The sequence below is a fragment of the Rattus norvegicus genome, chromosome 20 (genome assembly GCF_021556685.1).
Source record: "Rattus norvegicus strain SHRSP/BbbUtx chromosome 20, alternate assembly SHRSP_T2T, whole genome shotgun sequence".
In the NCBI taxonomy this organism is placed as follows: Eukaryota; Metazoa; Chordata; class Mammalia; order Rodentia; family Muridae; genus Rattus; species Rattus norvegicus.
This window is the reverse complement of record NC_141553.1, coordinates 47,073,023-47,093,795: the sequence shown is the minus strand read 5'-3', so window position 1 is coordinate 47,093,795 and position 20,773 is coordinate 47,073,023. Positions and strand designations below refer to the sequence as shown.

General features: G+C 43.5%; 1 protein-coding gene across 25 annotated transcripts in view; it reads right to left on the bottom strand.

Annotated features, from left to right (window-relative positions):
• The window catches only part of Cdk19 (cyclin-dependent kinase 19), a 170,238-nt gene that overhangs the window by 124,465 nt on the left and 25,000 nt on the right, over positions 1-20,773 (bottom strand). For 4 of the 25 annotated variants that reach the window (XM_087597539.1, XM_087597532.1, XM_087597533.1 and 1 more), the window contains exon 1: positions 15,365-15,749. The exons of 20 other annotated variants lie outside the window; for them this stretch is intronic. Coding sequence is in view for 2 of the 5 variants with exons in the window: in XM_087597532.1 (XP_087453658.1) it covers positions 15,365-15,492 (128 nt within the window). In the remaining 3 variants the exon portion in view is untranslated. Of the gene's footprint in view, positions 1-15,364; positions 15,752-20,773 lie in introns of those variants that run through there. One more of the 25 variants, NM_001107634.1, reaches the window with a different exon arrangement.

Sequence of the window (20,773 nt, the reverse complement as noted above, 5' to 3'; positions counted from 1 at the left end):
AACCAAACTCAGGTACTTTACGGGAACAGTGCGCTCTCTTAACTGATGAACCATTTCTCTTCCCACTGAAACAGAGTTTCAATATGTGGCCCAGGCCTTAAAACCCTGTGCTCAAGAGATCTTCCTGTCTAGTCTCCCACCTAGCTGCACAGAATTATGAATTTTGTTACTTAAATTCTACCTTACTAGAAAAAAAGCATATTATGCATGTATTTTTTTTAAATGCACTATAAGGAGATAAGTCAAAATACTAACAATACTCTGGATATTCGCAAATAATTTTTTCTTTTGTTCTGATCTTGTCATTAGGTCTTAATATGTGACCCAAGCAACTTCAAACCATCTGTCCCCTAGCCTCAACTTCATTTCTGAGATTACACGTATGCATTCTCACACTCAACTATACTCTTCCTTATTTTTCTAAAATTCCTAACTTTCCTTACTGCCATTTTTATATATTGGGTTTTAGAATATGTAAATTAAAACATTTATGATATTTTAAACTTTTTTAAGAGACGAGATTTTGGTATATTGCCCAGGCTGGCATAGAACTCCAGACTGAAGCTATCCTCCTCAGCCAAAGTATCCAGGACTACAAGTCCATGTGCTTAAATCTAAGGCTTTTGCTTATTCCAATACATGATATTTACATGTACTTTTTAAAACAAAGAGGGTTTATGAAGTCTTGAGAACTTCATCTGATGTATTTTCACGCTAACTTCCCTCCCAGTAGCTTCCACACGCACCCCTCTCCCTACCCACCTGACTCCCAGCTCCCATTCACCCCCCCTCCAAATACACGCCAGTCTGTGCTGACCAACTAACACCTCTTGGGAGCGGTGCCTGCCCCAGAGTGAGAGCAACAGACCAGCACTCACACCACTAAAGAAAGCTGCCTCTCACCTCACAAACACTCCTCAGCTCTGGGACTCTGTGCCCACCTCACCTCTCCATTGTGGGATTCTACGGTTTGAACTCGCCCAGGCCTTGAACATGCTATCACAGCTGCTCTCCGCAACTGCGTGCAAATAGAAATGCTTTCTTGTGCCTGGAAAAGTTTCCTCCAAGTCATCCACCACTTCAGGCTCCGCTAATTACACATTACGTTTTAAATGTTTTGTCATTCTAAGTGGGAAATGTGTGCACAGCAAATACACTTTCTAGTAGTACAGTTTCTAAAACAGCTTCCTCTTCCATGTACATCCTTGGGTCACGTCCTCAGTTTTTCTCTCAGCCAAGACTTCCATCCCACAGACACTGCCATTAGGAATCTGTCCTGAGTATTACGTCCTGGCTGTGCACACAGATTATACCTCTCCTTTGTCTCTGCAGCATTTCTGTGTCACAACACTTGGCTCATGGAAGAAACCAAACTCTAGTAAAGAATTAATTAAATCAATTGGCACAAACGGAGGAACAATGAGAGGAAGCCATATCCATGGACAGAGGCAGGCAGGCAGGCAGACAACAGTGTGCTGATGGGCAGGACAGGAATGGATGGATGGACAGGCTGGTGGAGGACATGAGGACAGATGGAGACTGTCAGAAATTACTCTCGTAGGACGGACGTGATTGTGCTAAGCGGTCCAGCTCCCACGTATTACCGTATCTGCTGAGCAAGCCTCTGCTCTACTGTCTCACAGCTTTCTGGTTGTGCGGGGGTTAAATGTAAACTTCTCCATACTAAACTGTCTCCTGTTAGTCATTTAGTCATTCAGGCCAAAAAAAAAAAAAAAAAACTTAAAAGCAATATAGCTGGATATAAATACACCAAATTCACTTATTTGGGGAAATATGAAAGAGAGACCTTACATTTTTTTTCAACTATATCTTTAATACAAAGGTACTGAATTTGCAGGCAGCACAATACTTAAAATTGCAGAATTCAGCACATTCCTGTAGCCCTTCAAAGTCCCTATACATTGGTAAGTAAATAAGTATGTCTCTGAAAGTTAGACTAGAAAAATATTCCCATTATCTTAGTGTAACATGAGACTGTCAGAAAACCTAAGAAGGGAAAAAGAAAAGCAGTACAAAGTAAAAACAGAAAATTGCTATAAAAAGCACCCCTAGGCAGAGGCAAGTGGATCTCTGTACATTCTGGGCAGCTTTTGGGTTACCTAGTGAATATCGGGTCAGTTAAGGCTACCTAATGAGACACTGCCTCAAAAGGCCAAACAAATAAAACCTAACAGTAAGGTACTTGCTGTCAGTACCTGAGGACGCCAGAGAAGAGAGTGTAGGTGGAGGTAGGCAGGGGCATGCAAAGGTGTGCGTCTGTAATCTCAGCACTCCCACAGACAAGGACCAGAGAATCTTAGAAAGTTTGTAAACTAATTATTAAGTTTCAAACCTGGGACAAGTGGCCCGAGGTGCCTAGTTAACATATGTAACTACCGGTTACAGGGCATAGCTAGCATACGCAGCCCTCTGCCTTGAACTCTGCAGCCCCACCCCACCCCCAGAGGCTCTTCCCTATATCATCCAGACATTTTGGCTACCTGCCCCTCCTTTGGTACCTCTGGCCTCATGGCAGCTGCACTAGGTTCCCCTCCCCCACACAGTTCAGGATCAGGACCACTCTGGCCTCCCTAAGACGCCTCTGCCTCTCACTATGCTCTCCCCCATATTTATAAGAAACATCCTCTTCCACCATACCTAAGAGCAGTCATGCATTTCCTTTTTGTTTCTTTTCTTTATTCACTAACTAGGCCAGACTATACTCACAGAAGCAGAAAGGAAACACTGCCCTGAACAAGGTGGAAGAGAACCTAGTCCAGAAAAGCGCTCTGATTCCATAGGCAGTGTGTCAAAAGCATGCTCAATTCCCACACGACTAACACATTCTATGTCTGTCTCTCTGTCCACCTGTCCATCTAACTCTGTCTCTCCCCCTCTCCCACTCTTTCCCCCTCTCAAAGCTATTTACAAAAAAAGGAAGAAAGAAAAACAAAAACAAAAGAACTGTTCATAGCAATGATACTGAAAACCCCTAAAACAAAAAATTCAGAATCTTGAATTCAAGTCATAAATAGGAACCCAGGCCTCACTGAAGACCAAACTGAAACTAAAATAAAGGGGAAATGTCTCGGCACAGACGTAGTGAGGGCTGAACATGGACAAGTTTAAGCAGCACTGAAGGAAGAGTGGAGGAAGGTGGCTGGTAATGAGCATCCCTGAAGAAACGGATGAAGGATACAGGGATCAAATCAATAACAGGATGTAAGAATTTGCCTGTAACCCAGCTCTTCGGAGGTAGAGACAAGCAAAGAGGAGCTCAAAACCAGCCTTAGCAACCCAGCAGGCTGGAGGTCCACTTGGGTTATGCAAGACACTGAAACACCACTCAAATGCTGAACGGGCCACAGAAGGATGTCCACATGGCACGAGTGAAGCACAAGATGAGAACAGTAGGGCTACTCATTACAGATTTGAAGTTAAATGCAGTTATCTACCCAAACTAACAAGCAAACACGAGTAAAGACACAAGAGACAAAGCCAGATGAGAAGAGAGACCTGAATCTTCCAGACATCTGTAAATGTTACAGAATCATAAATTAATTGAGAAGTCCTTAAAGAATACAAATGGAGCAGGAGGGGGACTGGGAGGAGTGAAGGGAGGGGAGCTGTGGTCTGGATATAGTGTATGAGAGTAAAATTGTATATATCAAAAGAGATACTTCTGAGAAATTGGAGAGAGACAATAAAAAAGATTTTATTTTCCATTTTATGTACAACGACACTGCTGAAGGTTTGGCTTTTAGTGTGTACAGCCACTATTTAATGATTTTAGTGGAATACACACAAAGTATTTCTACTAAAAGATCAACAAACAACACTGGTTCTGCACAGAGCATAAGAGCCTACTATGTGCTGCTGCATAATGAAGTCTCAGTCAATGACAAATCACACATATTGGTGGCCCCACAACACGACAGAGCTGACAGTGTCCTATTCCCTGGGGACAGCACAGCAGCACAGTGTATGCAGCACAGCACTCCAGGTCAACTCTACCAGAGATGCTTGTAAGTGTTCAACGCCTACACCAGCAGCTCCCACCCAAGGGCTCACGGCCCCTTCACCTGCAGTTGAGCAGCTTTTTCACAGCAGTCACACACCAGAGCCCTGCCAGCAGGTATTTACATCACGGGTCACAGCAGTAGCAAATCACAGGCATGGAATAGCTGCAAGAATGATTTGGGGAGGGTGTGGTCCTCACAGCATAAGGAACTGTATTAAAGGTCCTCAGCATTAAAAAGGTTGAGAACCACTGTCTGCACAGAAAGGTGAATTCGTGGTTGCTGAAGCTGTATTCTAACTTTTGCCTTCCAAGAGGATTACTTATAGCTTTTTGTTGGAAAGAAAGGTTTTACCAGTTTGGGTGGCTGGGAAGGGTAGCTGTTGAGAAACAGGCAGAAGGCCTGAAGGCCTGGTCTCTCTGTACCTAGACTGCCCTTGAACTGGGATCCTCCTCCAGCTCCTGCAAGCTGAAATAACAGGCAATTATCAAAACAGCAGCACGCTGACTCTCAAAATGACTGTGAAAGACGCTCAACCACCAGGAACAGTGAGAGCGCTCAGATGGTTCAAGGTGCTCTCCTCCTTCAAGCCTGACAATCTGACTTCAACCCCAGTATCCACATGGTGGGTGGCAAGAACAGACTGCCACATTGCCCTCTGACCCCACATATACACCATGACACAGTGCTCATAGTCACACACATACACAAGCACACACCCATAATTTTGTTTAATTCTTTATGGCGGCAGGGGGTGCTAGAAAGGCAGTTAGAGGGGACTTGCTGTTGCTCTCCCAAAAAACCTGAGCTCAAGTTACCAGTACCCAAGCTGGGTAGCTCAGAATCGCTTGTAATTTCACCTTTACAGAGAAAGCCCCAGGCCTTCCTCTAGTCTCAAGGGTACTACCTACATACACAGAATATATACACACAGAATATACACACATACACACACAGAATGCACACATACACAGAATACACACAAACATACATAGAACACACACATACATACACAGAATACACACCTTTACACACACAGAACACACACATACATACACAGAATACACACATACACACACAGAATACACATACATACACAGAATACACATATATACACAGAATACACACATGCATACAGAGAATACACACATACATATACAGAATATACACACATATATACACAGAATACAAACAAACATACACAGAATACACACATACATACATAGAACACACACATACAAATTAGATAAATCTTTTTAAAAGAGTAAGTTAAATAAGCTCACCGTAATAAAGCAGTCAAAAGCAGCAACATTACTTTTCTTAAAAGTTAAGTTTACTTTTTTGTTTTCATTTTGCACTGTAGAAGTTTTCTTTTTTTACAGGGTTGGGAACTAAACCCAAGCTTGTATGCCAAGCACTCACAGACTTGGACAGCATTCCTGACCTCCTGCAATGTGGTTACTGTTAACTGTGTCTTTAAAAGGGACTTAAAGCACTGGGAAAGCCAATGCTTTTAAGTTTCCTTAATTTTATTTATGTATTTATTTATGAATTTATTTATTTATTTTTGGGGTTTTTTTTTTTTTTTTGGTTCTTTTTTTCGGGGCTGGGGACCGAACCCAGGGCCTTGCGCTTCCTAGGTAAGCACTCTACCACTGAGCTAAATCCCCAGCCCCTATTTTTGGTTTTTTGAAACAGGGTTTCTTTGTGTAGCCCTCAGGCTGTCCTAAAACTCACTCTGTAGACCAGGATGGTCTTGAACTCAGAGATCTACCCGCTCCCAGAGGGCTAGGATTAAAAGCATGCACCACTTCCTGGCTACTTCATTTTTAACTGGCTTGCATATTTGTTTATGTAGATCTCTAATACTCAGTGAATTAGATTCTTTCCTCTCTTTTCCACCCCTACACCTCCTTTTCCTCACTTCTCTTTGTAGCTGATGATGAACTTGAATTGCAATGTTTTTACAAATGACTTTCTTTTTAAGAGCTTTATGCATCTGTGAGCTGTCAAATGTATCCTGAGGCTGTATATCATACCTAAACAACACAGGTGACAAACCTTTGCAATTGAGGATGGTAGATACAGTAAACAGACAGAAAGCTGTTGCTGACACAGTAATTTATCATAAACTACTGTTTCCTTTTCTATTTTTTTGTAGAAAAGACAGTTTTAAAGTCTCAGCAAGAAAGCTATGCTTTCCTTGTAGAAGATGTACTGTATTTTTTGATCTCCAGCACGAGAGGACTTTTTATATGTGAAATTAAAGACATCGTATGAGGATACCAATTATCTAATGACTCTAAAGGCTTTTATTTCTGTGATCCATCACTCACTCCTGCAGAACTCAAACCTCAACTTAAAAAAATTACTGCTACACACTTGCATCCTGAATCACATCCTGTTCTCTCTCTTAAGATGCTTTTATCCTGCACAGTGCATGCTCCAAACAGCTATTACAGGAGGTGTCGGACACTCAGCTATTTATACATGGACAAAATCTTTAAAATAGCATCGTTGGCTAACTCTGCCTGCTTCCAGACCAAAAATGCTATTTTTAAGAAATGGCTGAGTTACTTAAATTTAAAATACACTCTAAAAATATTTCTTGTCACTTTGTTTTAGAACCAAAAGGAAGTACTAACATTGGACAGCTACATAACACGGTAACAAACAAGTTCATCCTTTACAAACACTGAGCTGAAGTAATTTTTGGTTTGGGGAGGGTTCTTTTTGTTTGTTTTTGAGACAAGGTCTCACTATATAGCTTTGGCTGGTCTGGAACTTGCTATGTATACCAGGGTAGACTCAGATCTGCCTGCCTCTATGCTCCACTGCTGGGATTAAAGATTTGCCACACTCAGTTTTTAATATCCAAATATTCAAAAAACATCTAAATACTCTGATACCAGCAAGAAATCTTCAAACTATAATATATTAACTTAAAATAGACTACATTGACTTCATCTCTAACTACACTATCCTAAGCATTTTTCAATAAACAAGTTCACCATTTAATAGCATATTACCCTCTTATCCAGTATATCAAGTCCCAAAAAGTGACAAAAATACAAACACTTCCTTCATCAAGACTGTATTTTAAAATTCGTTCTGGTTACGATGCTACATTCCTAAAGCAACAGTGTCTGGAAGCAACTTGCATGTCCTGTGGCAAACAAACAACTCATTACTGACCCTCACCAGCATCTCCAAATAACCCATTACTGACCCTCACAGCATTTCCAAATAACCCATTACTGACCCTCACAGTATCTCCAAATAACCCATTACTGACCCTCACAGTATCTCCAGATAACCCATTACTGACCCTCACAGTATCTCCAAATGATCCATTACTGACCCTCACAGTATCTCCAAATAACCCATTACTGACCCTCACAGTATCTCCAAATGATCCATTACTGACCCTCACAGTATCTCCAAATGATCCATTACTGACCCTCACAGTATCTCCAAATAATCCATTACTGACCCTCACAGTATCTCCAAATAACCCATTACTGACCCTCACAGTATCTCAAAATAATCCATTACTGACCCTCACAGTATCTCCAAATAATCCATTACTGACCCTCACAGTATCTCCAAATAACCCATTACTGACCCTCACAGTATCTCCAGATAACCCATTACTGACCCTCACAGTATCTCAAAATAATCCATTACTGACCCTCACAGTATCTCAAAATAACCCATTACTGACCCTCACAGTATCTCCAAATAATCCATTACTGACCCTCACAGTATCTCCAAATAATCCATTACTGACCCTCACAGTATCTCAAAATAATCCATTACTGACCCTCACAGTATCTCCAAATAATCCATTACTGACCCTCACAGTATCTCCAAATAATCCATTACTGACCCTCACAGTATCTCAAAATAATCCATTACTGACCCTCACAGTATCTCCAAATAATCCATTACTGACCCTCACAGTATCTCAAAATAATCCATTACTGACCCTCACAGTATCTCAAAATAACCCATTACTGACCTTCACAGTATCTCAAAAGCTACTCCTCAGTCTCCACTTTCGATGTATATCCTGTATATGAATATGAACAAACTATATCAAGTCACTACTTCCAAAGGTAGAGAGTCTAGGAATTTAACCTACAGACATATTAATATTGAATTATATTAATATTACTGGGATATTCACTAGTGTTAGTACTAGCAAAAAACCTAGGACAATCCATCAAGGACAGTTAAAGCATGTGTGTGATAAACTAGAAAACAATAAAACGATTAAGACATGTCTGTACATAAGCTATGCGATGATCGGTCTTCAAGTTGTAGAAGTTTAGAAAGAGAGCTATGCAGACCACAGCATTTATCCTATCAACGGCATACTTGATATATACACAAACCCGGAGAGGAAAGTGCACGGCAGAGGGAAAATCTGCCACACCGGCTGCGTTTCCATGCCCTTGCACTAACTAGTGCGATCTTCATTGTATAGGATACTTTAAGATTTAGTTTTATTTTCTGTGTATAAGTGTTTTGCCTGTATGTATGTATGTATGTACGTATGTATGTATGTATGTATGAATTCTTGCATGATGCCCATAAAGACCAAAAGAGTTCATGAGGTACCATGAACTGGAGTTACAGATAATTATGCACCACTGAGTGGGTGTTGGGAATCAAACCTGTGCCCTCTAGAAGGGTAGCAAAGTGCTCTTAACTGCTAAACCCACAATATTTTTTTGAAACTATCAATTTATTTCAAACTGTGGAGTGGTTCCTTCTAGTTGTCCTACACGCCCTGGTACTCGTTCCAGCCTTCTTCAGGCGCACTTGTAAAGAAGCAGAGCTGAGACGGCTGCTGCAGTCCACACAGGCTCAGGACTACTGCTTCTACCAAAAGTCAGTGAGAAATTATTTCCCTCAGGCCTCAAAAAAATAAAGTTCTAGAAAGGTTATATTGCAAAAGTTAGCTAATTAAATATAAACCAACATTCACTTCAATTACTAAATGCTAAAAATACTTTTTAACCATAAATCTGTAATATCAAGAAAGAACCCCTAAAATATATGAGTCTGGCGTCTTCTAATCATGGCTATAAAACAGCTATTAAAAGCACAAAAGAAGAATTCACACTCTAGCAAAAACCACTTTGCTCTAAGAAGGAAAAATGATTACTATTCCAAAATAACTATTTTCTTTATCAACCACTATTAAAAGAAACTGTAAGGTATGGTAGCGTGCACCTGTGCGCCCAGCACTCTGGAGTCTGCAGTGAGAAGGATGGGGAGTTTGAGACCAGCCTGGGCTGCATAGCAAGCCTTTGCCTCAAAATGAAAGGGAGGCAATTAAACAAGCCTAACTTTTTAGAAACAAAGTAACATGCACATAGCCGGGGGTGTGTGTGTGTGTGTGTGTGTGTGTGTGTGTGTGTGTGTGTGTGTGTAAGACTAATTAGTGCTAGAGCTAGAAATACAGCTAAGGAGCTCCTGTGTGTGTGTGTGTGTGTGTGTGTGTGTGTGTGTGTGTGTAAGACTAATTAGTGCTAGAGCTAGAAATACAGCTAAGGAGCTCCTGTGCCTGCCTAACCTGCAAGAAGCCTTGGGTTGGACCTGTACTAACCAGGTAGGTGTTAGGGCTTATGCTATGGCGCTAGCAGGAAAGGGCTAAGTGGAGAGAGCCTAAAATCACTAGTCAGTCCAATAGAAATATATCAGTCACCCACCTCATATGATATCACCAGTTCAAAACTCCATGCCGGCTGTGTAGTGGTGCATACCTTTAATCCCAGCACACGGGAATCTCTGTGAGTCCCTGATCATCCTTTTCTCTCTCTCTCTCTCTCTCTCTCTCTCTCTCTCTCTCTCTCTCTCTCTCTCTGATTTTAATTTGTTCTTAAGGTTATGAAAGCATGTTTACCAATTTACAGAACTTTTAAATTCAACAATTTGGGTTTGTTTCCAACAGGGTCTCACGCGGCCCAGGCTGGAGTTGAAGCTGTTTCTCCTCCTCTGCCTCCTGAGTGCTGGGTGGGATTACAAGTGTGTGCCACTACACACACATAGCATCTGATCATGTATATATACCCAAGCCTGTACCAGACACTGAAGCTAACCACTTATGAGAGACTGTAACATCTTAGACAGCGAAACTGTCTGTAAGGATGAACGGAGGCACAGCTAGGTCCACTGAATGACTAAGGGGAGACTTCTGGCAGAAAGCAAATAGAGCTGGGTACTGAAATGTGAACAAGGACAACCCCATCCTAGTTAAAATGTAGATGTCAGGCAGGGAAGAACTAAGTCCTAGAAAACATAGTTCAACGCTACAATAGTAAATCAATTCAATGAACTAGAAAGAGAAGAATTGGTCAGGATCTGACTGTAAATGTCTTTTGATGTCAAATTAAGAGGTTAGATCTGATTCTGTTAGACATAAGAAAAAATGTATAATTTTCCTAACAAATACACCTGACTATTTTCAGAAAGAGTGACAGTGGCAGCAACTTGGACCTCAGTGCACAGTGAAAAAAGACCAAAGGCAGACACCGACTCTACGGCATGCAAGTCAGAGAAAGGTCCACAGAGCTGACACAAGGACCAGGGTAAGTCAGGAAGATAAGCAGCCATGCAGATACACTCTTCTGCTGTTCTGTTGCTCTGGGGATTGACTCTGGGCCCTTGCGCAAGCTACCGACTTTACCCCACATAACTCCTCCTCTGCACTCCTCTTTAGATGTCCTCTCCTAGAGTTTTTTCCCCGTATTTCTGGTATGGGTCTTTCTTTGGCTTTTTGTTTTTGTTGTTTTGTTTTTTGTTAATTTGTTTGATTGATTGGGTTTTTGGTTTTTTTTTGCATGAAGTGCTTAGAATAAAATTGCCAAAGGTAGAGAAGAAATGGCCTTTTTTGCTTTCTTCTCATTAGGAAGGAAAATGAATGACAAAATACAAGCCTCGGGTGGTCTGGGCTTCAGGCTTCCTCTTGGAGCCATGAGCTCCCGAACTCCCCCTGGGTAAACAGAGGCAGCTGAGCTGGATGACCTAAAGCTCTTGGCAGTTTGAAAAATACTATTTATTATCGCAGAGCTAACCTCCTAAACCTCCAGAAGCCACCAACCAAAATGCCACCATGTTCATCCATGAACCCACTGTGGAAACTCCACTGAAAGCAGACAGATGCTACTGTACCTACTGTTTGCCCATGGTTACCTCCATGTAGTCACAGCTACTTGTGAAGGACTTCATGACACATAAAAACATGTGCACCCTAAGACAAACTGAAACGCTTAAGCACTCTGGCAGCTTTCACTTTCAGTTACCACGCATCTTTCAAACCATCGGTCACAAAAGGCAGCTTCTTGTTTTCAGTTAGTCTTGGAAATCCAACTCACATTGGACAAGTTTTCACAGATGATCCTATGCCACGGAATCAGGTTTTAATGAAAAGAATGTTTTAACAATATTCCTTTATCAGTCATAATTTAGTGTCCATAACTAGAAAGACACTATCATCAGACTTGTCACTGTAAAGTTTTATGCCCAACTGTTTTTGAAACAGGGTCTCTCTCATGTGCCCCAGGCTGCACAGACCTCATATATAGCCAACTACAGTCTTAGACGTCTGATCCTCCCGGCTCCACTTCCCAAGCACTGGCACTGTGCCAAGTCCAGTTTATCCAGTTTACCCTGTGTAGAGCCCAGAGCCTTCTGTATGCTAGGCAAGCCTTCTACCAACCAAGCTGTATCTCCAGCACAGTGCGAGACTTTTCACTACTAAAGAAAAGCCTTATGAACTAAAAAGCTAAGCTATCCTGGAGCAGGAAGCACAGGCCTGGTATTCCCAAGGCCCTATACTCGACCCCGCGAGGTAAATTTCAGCAGGTGAAGGCACCTGTCTGGTAGGGCCGGCAGGGCAATTGATTGGACCCTCAGAACTTACATGAGGTAGATGAGAGCCAAAAAGTTGTCTCCTGCCCTCCATGTGCATGCCACAGTCCACACATAATAGTTCTAATAAGTAAATTGTAGGTAATTAATTTTAAGCCTGATTTTTTTTTTGGCATTTATTTCCTTTGAATGCGTGTCACAGGTGTGGAAGTCCAAGGACAGTCTTGTGGAAATGGGTCTCTCCTCCCTCCATGTGGATCCCCAGGATCCAACTCGAGCCTCAAGCTTGGCAGCACACTCTCACTAGGTGGCCATCTTGAAAGTGCAAACCTGGGGCTGGGGATTTAGCTCAGTGGTAGAGCGCTTACCTAGGAAGCGCAAGGCCCTGGGTTCGGTCCCCAGCTCCGAAAAAAAAGAACCAAAAAAAAAAAAAAAAAAAAAAAAAAGAAAGTGCAAACCTGACTGCTTTTTATAGGGGATCATTATTTTTCCTTCCAAATGAAAAATTAATAAGTAACATTTTTATTAAGGGGAAAAACTTTGGGAAAAATAAGCCATGGTGCCATGTTGAACAGCAAAGAAATTGTATATAATAGTAAGATATTCCACAAGTCAAGGAAACTAGAAACAAGAATTTTTAATGGTTTCAACACAATGAAATGCTAAGTGTTTGAGGAAACATTTTTACCCTAATGAAACAGTATACAATGTACACAGGAATCAAAACACTACTAAGTACCACTGTGTATGAAAATCTTTACCCACCAATTAAATATAAAAAGGTGAAAAATTCAGACATTTCTAGCGTGCTATAAATTCACACCGCATGGTATAGCCTGTTCTGGATCTCATTTGAAAATCTCATTCTGAAGGAACAATCTGGAAGCTAGAACTGAGGCTAAGCAAAGGTTTTGTTCCTCAGAGTTATTTCTTCCAATGTTACTCTAAAGTTCTAACAAATTTTGTTTGTTAGTGCACATTTGTGTGTGTATAAATGCATATATGTATGTATATGTAATAGTGTTATACACGCTAGAGTTATTTCTCTCTAGCAGGCCTCATCTCTCTTGCTCCCTAAAATAGCATCAAGCACTACTCATTTTCCCGGAGCTTACCAAAATGTAAAAAGAGGGGACTGTAATTTAGAATGACCAGACAATAGAATCCTTTACCATCCAAATCTGTGTCACCTTTGAGAACTACCACTAAAACCTTTTGTTCTGTCAAATGGCTGATTAGTGATGAACATAAAACTAATCCCACTGCCAAATCACCAGAGACGCAAGTGTTAGTGTAAAGCCAGGAATCGTAACCAGACACTGATCCACAAAAATAAAGCCTATCATGGCTTGTTTTACGTGAGAACATGTGGTACAACGGTCTGACAAGATATTTTCATATTCTAGGCGGTTTTTGTTGGTTGGTTTTTGCTTTGGTTTGGTTTCGTTGAGACAGGGTTTCTCTGTGTAGCCTGTCTGGCCTGGAACTCAGACAACTGCCAGTGCTTGCCTAGCTCTAAATGTTTTGTTTGTTTTTTAATTCTACTTTGAAAATATAAAAACTGACCTTATGTATTCTACTTTACCGATTTCACTCAAAGAATAAGTGTATTTGAATCAATATCCTTATTATAGAGACATACTGAAAAATAAGTAGAAATAAGAAGTGTTTCTGTTGTAAACCCAGCCATTCTATGCAATTCAGAATCAGAACTGTTAATTTCTCTCAAAGTTTCAGGGCAAATAAAAACATAAGTGTAAAAACAAAGTTAGCACAGTCTCTGGGAGATAGGGAAAATCCAGACCAACAGTGTAACAACACTGTCCAATCAGAGCAGCGGATCTGCCTTCCCCGAACATCCTGTGTAGATTCCCACTGGAACACCAACTTAACCAGTAGAGTGGATATTCCAAAACCAAAGTGTAAGTCAAGTATAGTGCCTTACAGCGCCCGGTGTGCACTTGGGGACACGTGGTAATTAAAAGAAACAGCTCAGACAACTGAGTGGCCTGGCCTGTACAGTTCTACTGCAACAGCAATTAATCATCATCCTTGAAACCCACACACTACCTGTAGTTTTCCAGGTACATGTATGAAACACTTCATATGATTGTGTTCTGGTTTTCCTCTTATAAAATTAGCAAACGCACTGCTTGCTTTGATGCTGGAGCTCCTCACCAACTTTATCAAAGCACAGCCAAGAAGCACTTTCAATGAGGTGTGCTGATGCTCTGCTTTTCAAATGCTCCAGCAGTCACAGTCTCCCTTTTGTATAGTCTGACAGTTGCTTGAATCTTTTTCTAAGAGAAAGGAATTCCTTCCGGAATTGGGACAAGGTGACAAAACCCACCACTGCCAGGTCACAAGTTTGGTTCCACCTGTCCTGTTCTTACAAACTGGTCTGCCCTCTGGCCCGAGGGGTACATTCTCGATGCTTTATCCAACTTGTCCTTTACTGCTATAACAATCCAGAAAGACTTCCCAAGAGATTCCTATAGATCCCCTCAACTAGGAAAACGGTGGTCCAGGCCCAAGCCTGTCACTTCCGTTTTCTGTTCTTGGTGGTCTAGGTTCTCGATAAACCAAAGCTCACAGCCATTTGACAGAGGATGAGAACTGGAGAATATTAATACTCAAGATTTCTTCCTGAAGAAAAGAGAAATGGGCCGAGTGTGGTGGCATACGCCTTTTAATCACAGTACTTGAGAGGCAGAGGCAGGCGGATCTCTGAGTTGCAGGCTAACCAGGGTGCACAGAGAGAGACCCTATCTTATAAGGGCTGGGGAGGGGTTTACCTAAAATAATCACGAGGCAGGAAAGGTAACCAACCAGAGAGCACTTGAAGTTTGTAATATAGAGCTAATCTCTCTCCAGGGTCCACCTTCAGAGTGCTGAATTCAAAATATTAAAGTGTGGGAATCGGGAGCAGGATCGGGAAGTCCCCAGGTAAACACCAGGGATGTAGGCTGGGTTGGCAACGTCGAGGAAGTCAGACCAGAGGGGCCAGTCAGGACCCCAAGCGCAGGGCCACCAGACGGGAGGCGCCCCCGCGAGCTTTCAAACCGCCGCCCCGGGAAGGCGCTGCGCCGATTGGAAGTTCCACCACGACCGTCACCAGCACAGGGCCAAACCGGTAACTCTTCAGCCAAGCCCTCGAGAGTCCCCCCGGGACCAGACCCCTAAACTCCACCTCCAAGCGCGGTCTCCACCGGGTCCCGCCGCCCGCTGTTAAGCTCGCAACAGTGACTCCAGGCGGGACCGACGCCCCCGACGGGGCTACGCTGTGCGACTTGGAGGGGCGCGACCGGCCAGCGGGGGGCGGCAGCACCAGTGCCTCCGAGTTGGCCCCAGGACGTCGCTCTGCGACCCACGCCGCCTCTTCCCGTGGGCTCCGACCCACCCAGCCCTCCGGGTCTCAGCAGTGGAGGAGACCGGACGAGCCCACTCCCCGCCCGCGCTCTTACCCATCTTTCCGCCTCGCCTTGTAGACGTGCCCGTAGGTGCCGCGTCCCACTTTGCACCCTTCGTACTCAAACAGATCCTCCACCCGCTCCCGCTCCGCCGCCAGCTTCGCCTTGAAATCATAATCCATTGTCTGCTTCCCCCATAGAGAAACCGGGACGCGGGGGCCGCCGCCACTCAGTCCCTCCTCCGCCGCCGCCGCTCCACTTCTCGAACAGCCGTCGCTCGGGCGCGCGCGCGCCGCCCGCCGCTCCGCGGTCTGCCTTCAGCAAGGGACTCCTCGGCGGCCGCGGCAGCCACCTCCTCCGCCTCCTCCTCCTCCGCGGCGGCGGCGGCGGCTCCCGCAGGCACCCACAGTCCCGCCTCCTCCCTTCATTTCCTTGTTTTGGAACCTGGTGGGCCGCGCCGCGGCTTTCTCGAACTCATTAACGAACCAAACGGCCCGCCCCGACGTCGCGAGCGCTCCTGGGAAGTGTAGTTCAAGAGGCCTGGTGAGTTGTGCTACCCCCTCGAGCGCGAAGAATACAATTCCCAGAGTTCATTGAGTCTTTTCGGCCTCGCCTCCACAAGGCGTGTACGCCTGCGCACTGCCGCCGCCCCACCCCCTCAGGTAGCGCGCGACTCCCTGTTCCTGTAAACTGTAGCGCAAAGTTGCAGCGGGCTTTTTGCGAGCCTGTGGGAGCTGGCGGGAAGGAAGCGTTTGTTGAGCCGGGAAGAAGCAACCTGGCTCTGACAATCCTTGGGCTAGAAGAGCGGCAAGCAGCTCATGAGAGCCTTGCTCAGGAGCTCATTCCGTCGCACCCGGAGCTTAGGACTGAGGTTTAGACAGTTGTACTACACATTGTTTGTTTTCTTGGGCAATTGATCCTCTTGTTGCCCCGCCCCTTGCCTCGTCTTATTGGCAGAGACTGAAGAGTGGCGTCCTCTTTGGTGCCTGGGTATCCTCCGGCTTTGGCTTTTGTCCCGCTCTTGATTGGTAATTGGATGTGCTCGGTTCTTCCTGATAGGTTAATCTTGTTTCTTTACGATGCAAAAACCCTATTTCAAAACCTGAACATTCAGCGGTTTCTCAGCTCTTGCTAGGAGAACCGTGTAACTTCTAGGGCCCACAGCCAATCATCTTTTTCTTGGCGCTGTAGTCGGGTTTTATCCTAGCATATGCGGGTGCGGTAGCCGAGCTTTAACCATCTGTCTGAGAACAATTAAAGCGCCTGGAAGATTGCAAAAATGCAGCGTTTTAGAAACAATCATTTTTGCTGGCTTGTAAAGCGTTTTTTACAGTCTGTGCGTAATGGCAAGGCTCACCTAGGGGCTTTAGGTATTTATCTTACTCATGATGTTCATTCGTTATGGTGTCTGAAGCTCGGAACCCGTCACCTCAAAGTAGGACTGTAAAAGCCTGGAAAGTGCCTTGCTAAAAATGTGTCCCTCTGCACACTGATTGCTTTTAAACGAAAAGAATTGATATCCATCTGACACGCACGTTTCAGCTCCCCTCCACTACCTAAAATAAAAGGCAGCATTTTTGTAACAAGGTTAAATTTATAAGGGAAATTTGATAAGGTATCTGTGTCAGAAAGGCAGCTTAGCTATTCGTAGACAACCTTGCCCGGGAGGCCATCTAAAAGAATCGACTTATTATTCCCTCTTCATTTCCTTCCCTCTCTCTTCATTTATCTCTGCTACCTACTAAAATTTCCAATTCTTGTTCCTTTCTGTATGTCTTGAGCTTTAATCATCTAGCTTTTCGACTTCATCGTGTAGGACTCCCATGCATACTAGACCAGGCATGGTGGCACACACTTGTAGTCCCTGCTGCTCTTAGCAGAGTCAAGGAGAATCTCTTGAACCCAGGACTTTGGAGCCAGCCTAGATAGTGCCACTAATCCGGTTTGTGCCGATTTAACTTGCAGAACAAGTAACTTAGAAGGATAGAGGGAAGTTATTTTTCCCTCCCCTATAATGAATGGCATGTCTCATACATCAAATGCTCAGACACAAATGTAAACATGGTTACTGCTAGGATAGGATTCAGATGTAACATTGAGTAGGATAACAAAAGAGGTAATGGTCAATTCCTCCTGAAGCAAAAAGGAGAGTAAACAATATTTTTTTTAAGTGTAATACATTCACTGCTGGGTTTTCAGAAACTTGTAAAACTGGATTGAGGCTGTTCCTTTTCCTACCACAGCCCTTTCTGGATTACTTCTTAAATCTTGAAAGTCAAGATTTTATTTCAGTCAAGAATCCGAGTTGCAGGGTTGGGGATTTAGCTCAGTGGTAGAGCACTTGCCTAGCAAGCTCAAGCCCCTGGGTTCCGTCCCCAGCTCCGGGGGGGGGGGGGGGGGGGGGGGGGGAATCTGAGTTACTGCTGGGACTCTAGATCACTCAGTGTAGTACTTGTGTAGCATGTGTAGCATGCACAAACGTGTGGCTTCAATCTTAAGCACCACATAAACTCAGGCATAAAAACATGCCCTCCTGTAACCCCAACACTAGAGGTGGAGGCAGGAGGATCAGAAATTCAAGATCATCCTCATCTACAAAGAGAGAGGCTGGGTGGAGAGATGGTTCAGCGGTTAAGAGCACTGACTGTTCTTCCAGAGGTCCTGAGTTCAAATCCCAGCAACTGCATGGTGGCTCACAACCATCTGTAACGGGGATCTGATGCCCTCTTCTGGTGTGTCTGAAGACAGCTACAGTGTACTCACATACATAAAATAAATAAAATCTTTAAAAAAGAGAGAGAGAGAGAGGCGAGGGAAAGAGAAGGGAGTCTTGGGAAGAGACGGAGAGAATCTAAGTTTGCAAGCACATTTAAAGTGGAACTCTCAGTGGTGGTGCCTGCAGTCCTAGGTTAGCACTGGGAGGCAGAATTCAATACTTAATAACTTAATAAATAAATAATAAGGCACAAAGCACAGTGGTGAAATCGACAGGATGACTGTTAGACTAGGTGGGCAGCCTTCATGAAGGAAGAAGTCAGGAAGCAGAGCACATAAGCCAGTAAGCTGTCAGGCAGAACAGCCTGACACACACCACCCCACCCCACCCCCGCCCCGTCACAACATGATACATTATGAGAAAGCAGCCAGTTCGATTACTGCAAGGTTAAGCTAGAGAGAAGGAATGGATAAGACAAGACAAATAAGGTGTCAAATGACGAGTCCGCATGCCTGTTCCCTTTGTTTTATTTTTCTATAAGAAGTCATTAAAAACTGTGTCAGGGATTGGGGATTTAGCTCAGTGGGCCCTGGGTTCGGTCCCCAGCTCTGAAAAAAACAAAAGAAAAAAAAAACTGTGTCAGTCTGTTTCGGGGTCACACTTTGTAACCCATCAAACTTGGCATCTGCCTGCCTCAGCCTTCCAAGCTCTGCAGTCACAAGTATGTGCCACCACAACGTTTATCAAACACATCTGAGCTCAGGAGAAATGCAATCAGTCCACGTGTTTAAAAAATCTTTCTGACAATATTGTTCAGGAGACATTAAAAGGAAAGTACCATTGAAGGAGCTACTGGTTACAAACAAACAACCCACAGAATAACAGTGTTCGTTATGAGGGAGAGGCAAGTGTTGGGAAATGTTGAGAGTCAAATTGAGGATCTGAAGGCTGATCAAAATCTCCCTGAACCCAAATCCTGTGGCAGGGAGAGCTAAACCTTCAGAGGGGCAGACACGCCTGGGAAGCCAGAAGAGACTACACTCTGCCCACATTTCTGACTCCAGAGGAAAACACCTAACGCCATCTGGGACCCTGGTGCACGGGGGCCAGGGAAAAGGTGGTGCAGGCCCTCTGATTGCCGCCCTCATGGAGAGCTCAAAAGCAGCCACCCAAGAGCCACTTCAGCCACAGGACCACAGGTAAGACCAACTTTTCTGCTCCAAGCGACCTGCCTGGTGTACTCAGGACACAGGCCCACAGGAACAGCTGAAGACCAGTAGACAGGAAAGACTACACGCCCGAAAACAGAACACTCTGTTCCCATAACTGGCTGAAAGAAAACAGGAAAACAGGTCTACAGCACTCCTGACACACAGGCTTATAGGACAGTCTAGCCACTGTCAGAAATAGCAGAACAAGGTAACACCAGAGACAATCTGATGACGAGAGGCAAGCGCAGGAACCCAAGCAACAGAAACCAAGACTACATGGCATCATCGGAACCCAATACTCCCACCAAAGCAAACACTGAATATCCAAACACACCAGAAAAGCAAGATCTAATTTAAAATCACATTTGATCATGATGATGGAGGACTTCAAGAAAGACATGAAGAACTCCCTTAGAGAAACACAGGAAAACATAAATAAACAAGTAGAAGCCTATAGAGAGGAATCACAAAAATCCCTGAAAGAATTCCAGGAAAACACAAACAGGTGAAGGAATTAAAAATGGAAATAGAAGCAATCAAGAAAGAACACATGGAAACAACCCTGGATATAGAAAACCAAAGGAAGAGACAAGGAGCCGTAGATACGAGCATCACCAACAGAATACAAGAGATAGAAGAGAGAATCTCAGGAGCAGAAGATTCCATAGAAATCATCGACACAACTGTCAAAGATAATGTAAAACGGAAAAAGCTACTGGTCCAAAACATACAGGAAATCCAGGACTCAATGAGAAGATCAAACCTGAGGATAATAGGTATAGAAGAGAGTGAAGACTCCCAGCTCAAAGGACCAGTAAATATCTTCAACAAAATCATAGAAGAAAACTTCCCTAACGTAAAGAAGGAGATACCCATAAGCATACAAGAAGCCTACAGAACTCCAAATAGATTGGACCAGAAAAGAAACTCCTCCCATCACATAATAGTCAAAACACCAAATGCACAAAACAAAGAAAGAATATTAAAAGCAGTAAGGGGAAAAGGTCAAGTAACATATAAAGGCAGACCTATAAGAATCACACCAGACTTCCCACCAGAGACTATGAAAGCCAGAAGATCCTGGACAGATGTCATACAGACCCTAAGAGAACACAAATGCCATCTCAGATTACTGTATCCTGCAAAACTCTCAATTGATATAGATGGAGAAACCAAGATATTCCATGACAAAAACAAATTTACACAATATCTTTCTACAAATCCAGCCCTACAAAGGATAATAAATGGTAAAGTCCAACATAAGGAGGCAAGCTACACCCTAGAAGAAGCAAGAAAGTAATCGTCTTGGCAACAAAACAAAGAGAAGAAAAGCACACAAACATAACCTCACATCCAAATATGAATATAACAGGAAGCAACAATCGTTATTCCTTAATATCTCTCAACATCAATCAACTCAACTCCCCAATAAAAAGACATAGATTAACAAACTAGATAAACAATGGGGACCCTGCATTCTGCTGCCTACAGGAAACACACCTCAGAGACAAAGACAGACACTACCTCAGAGTGAAA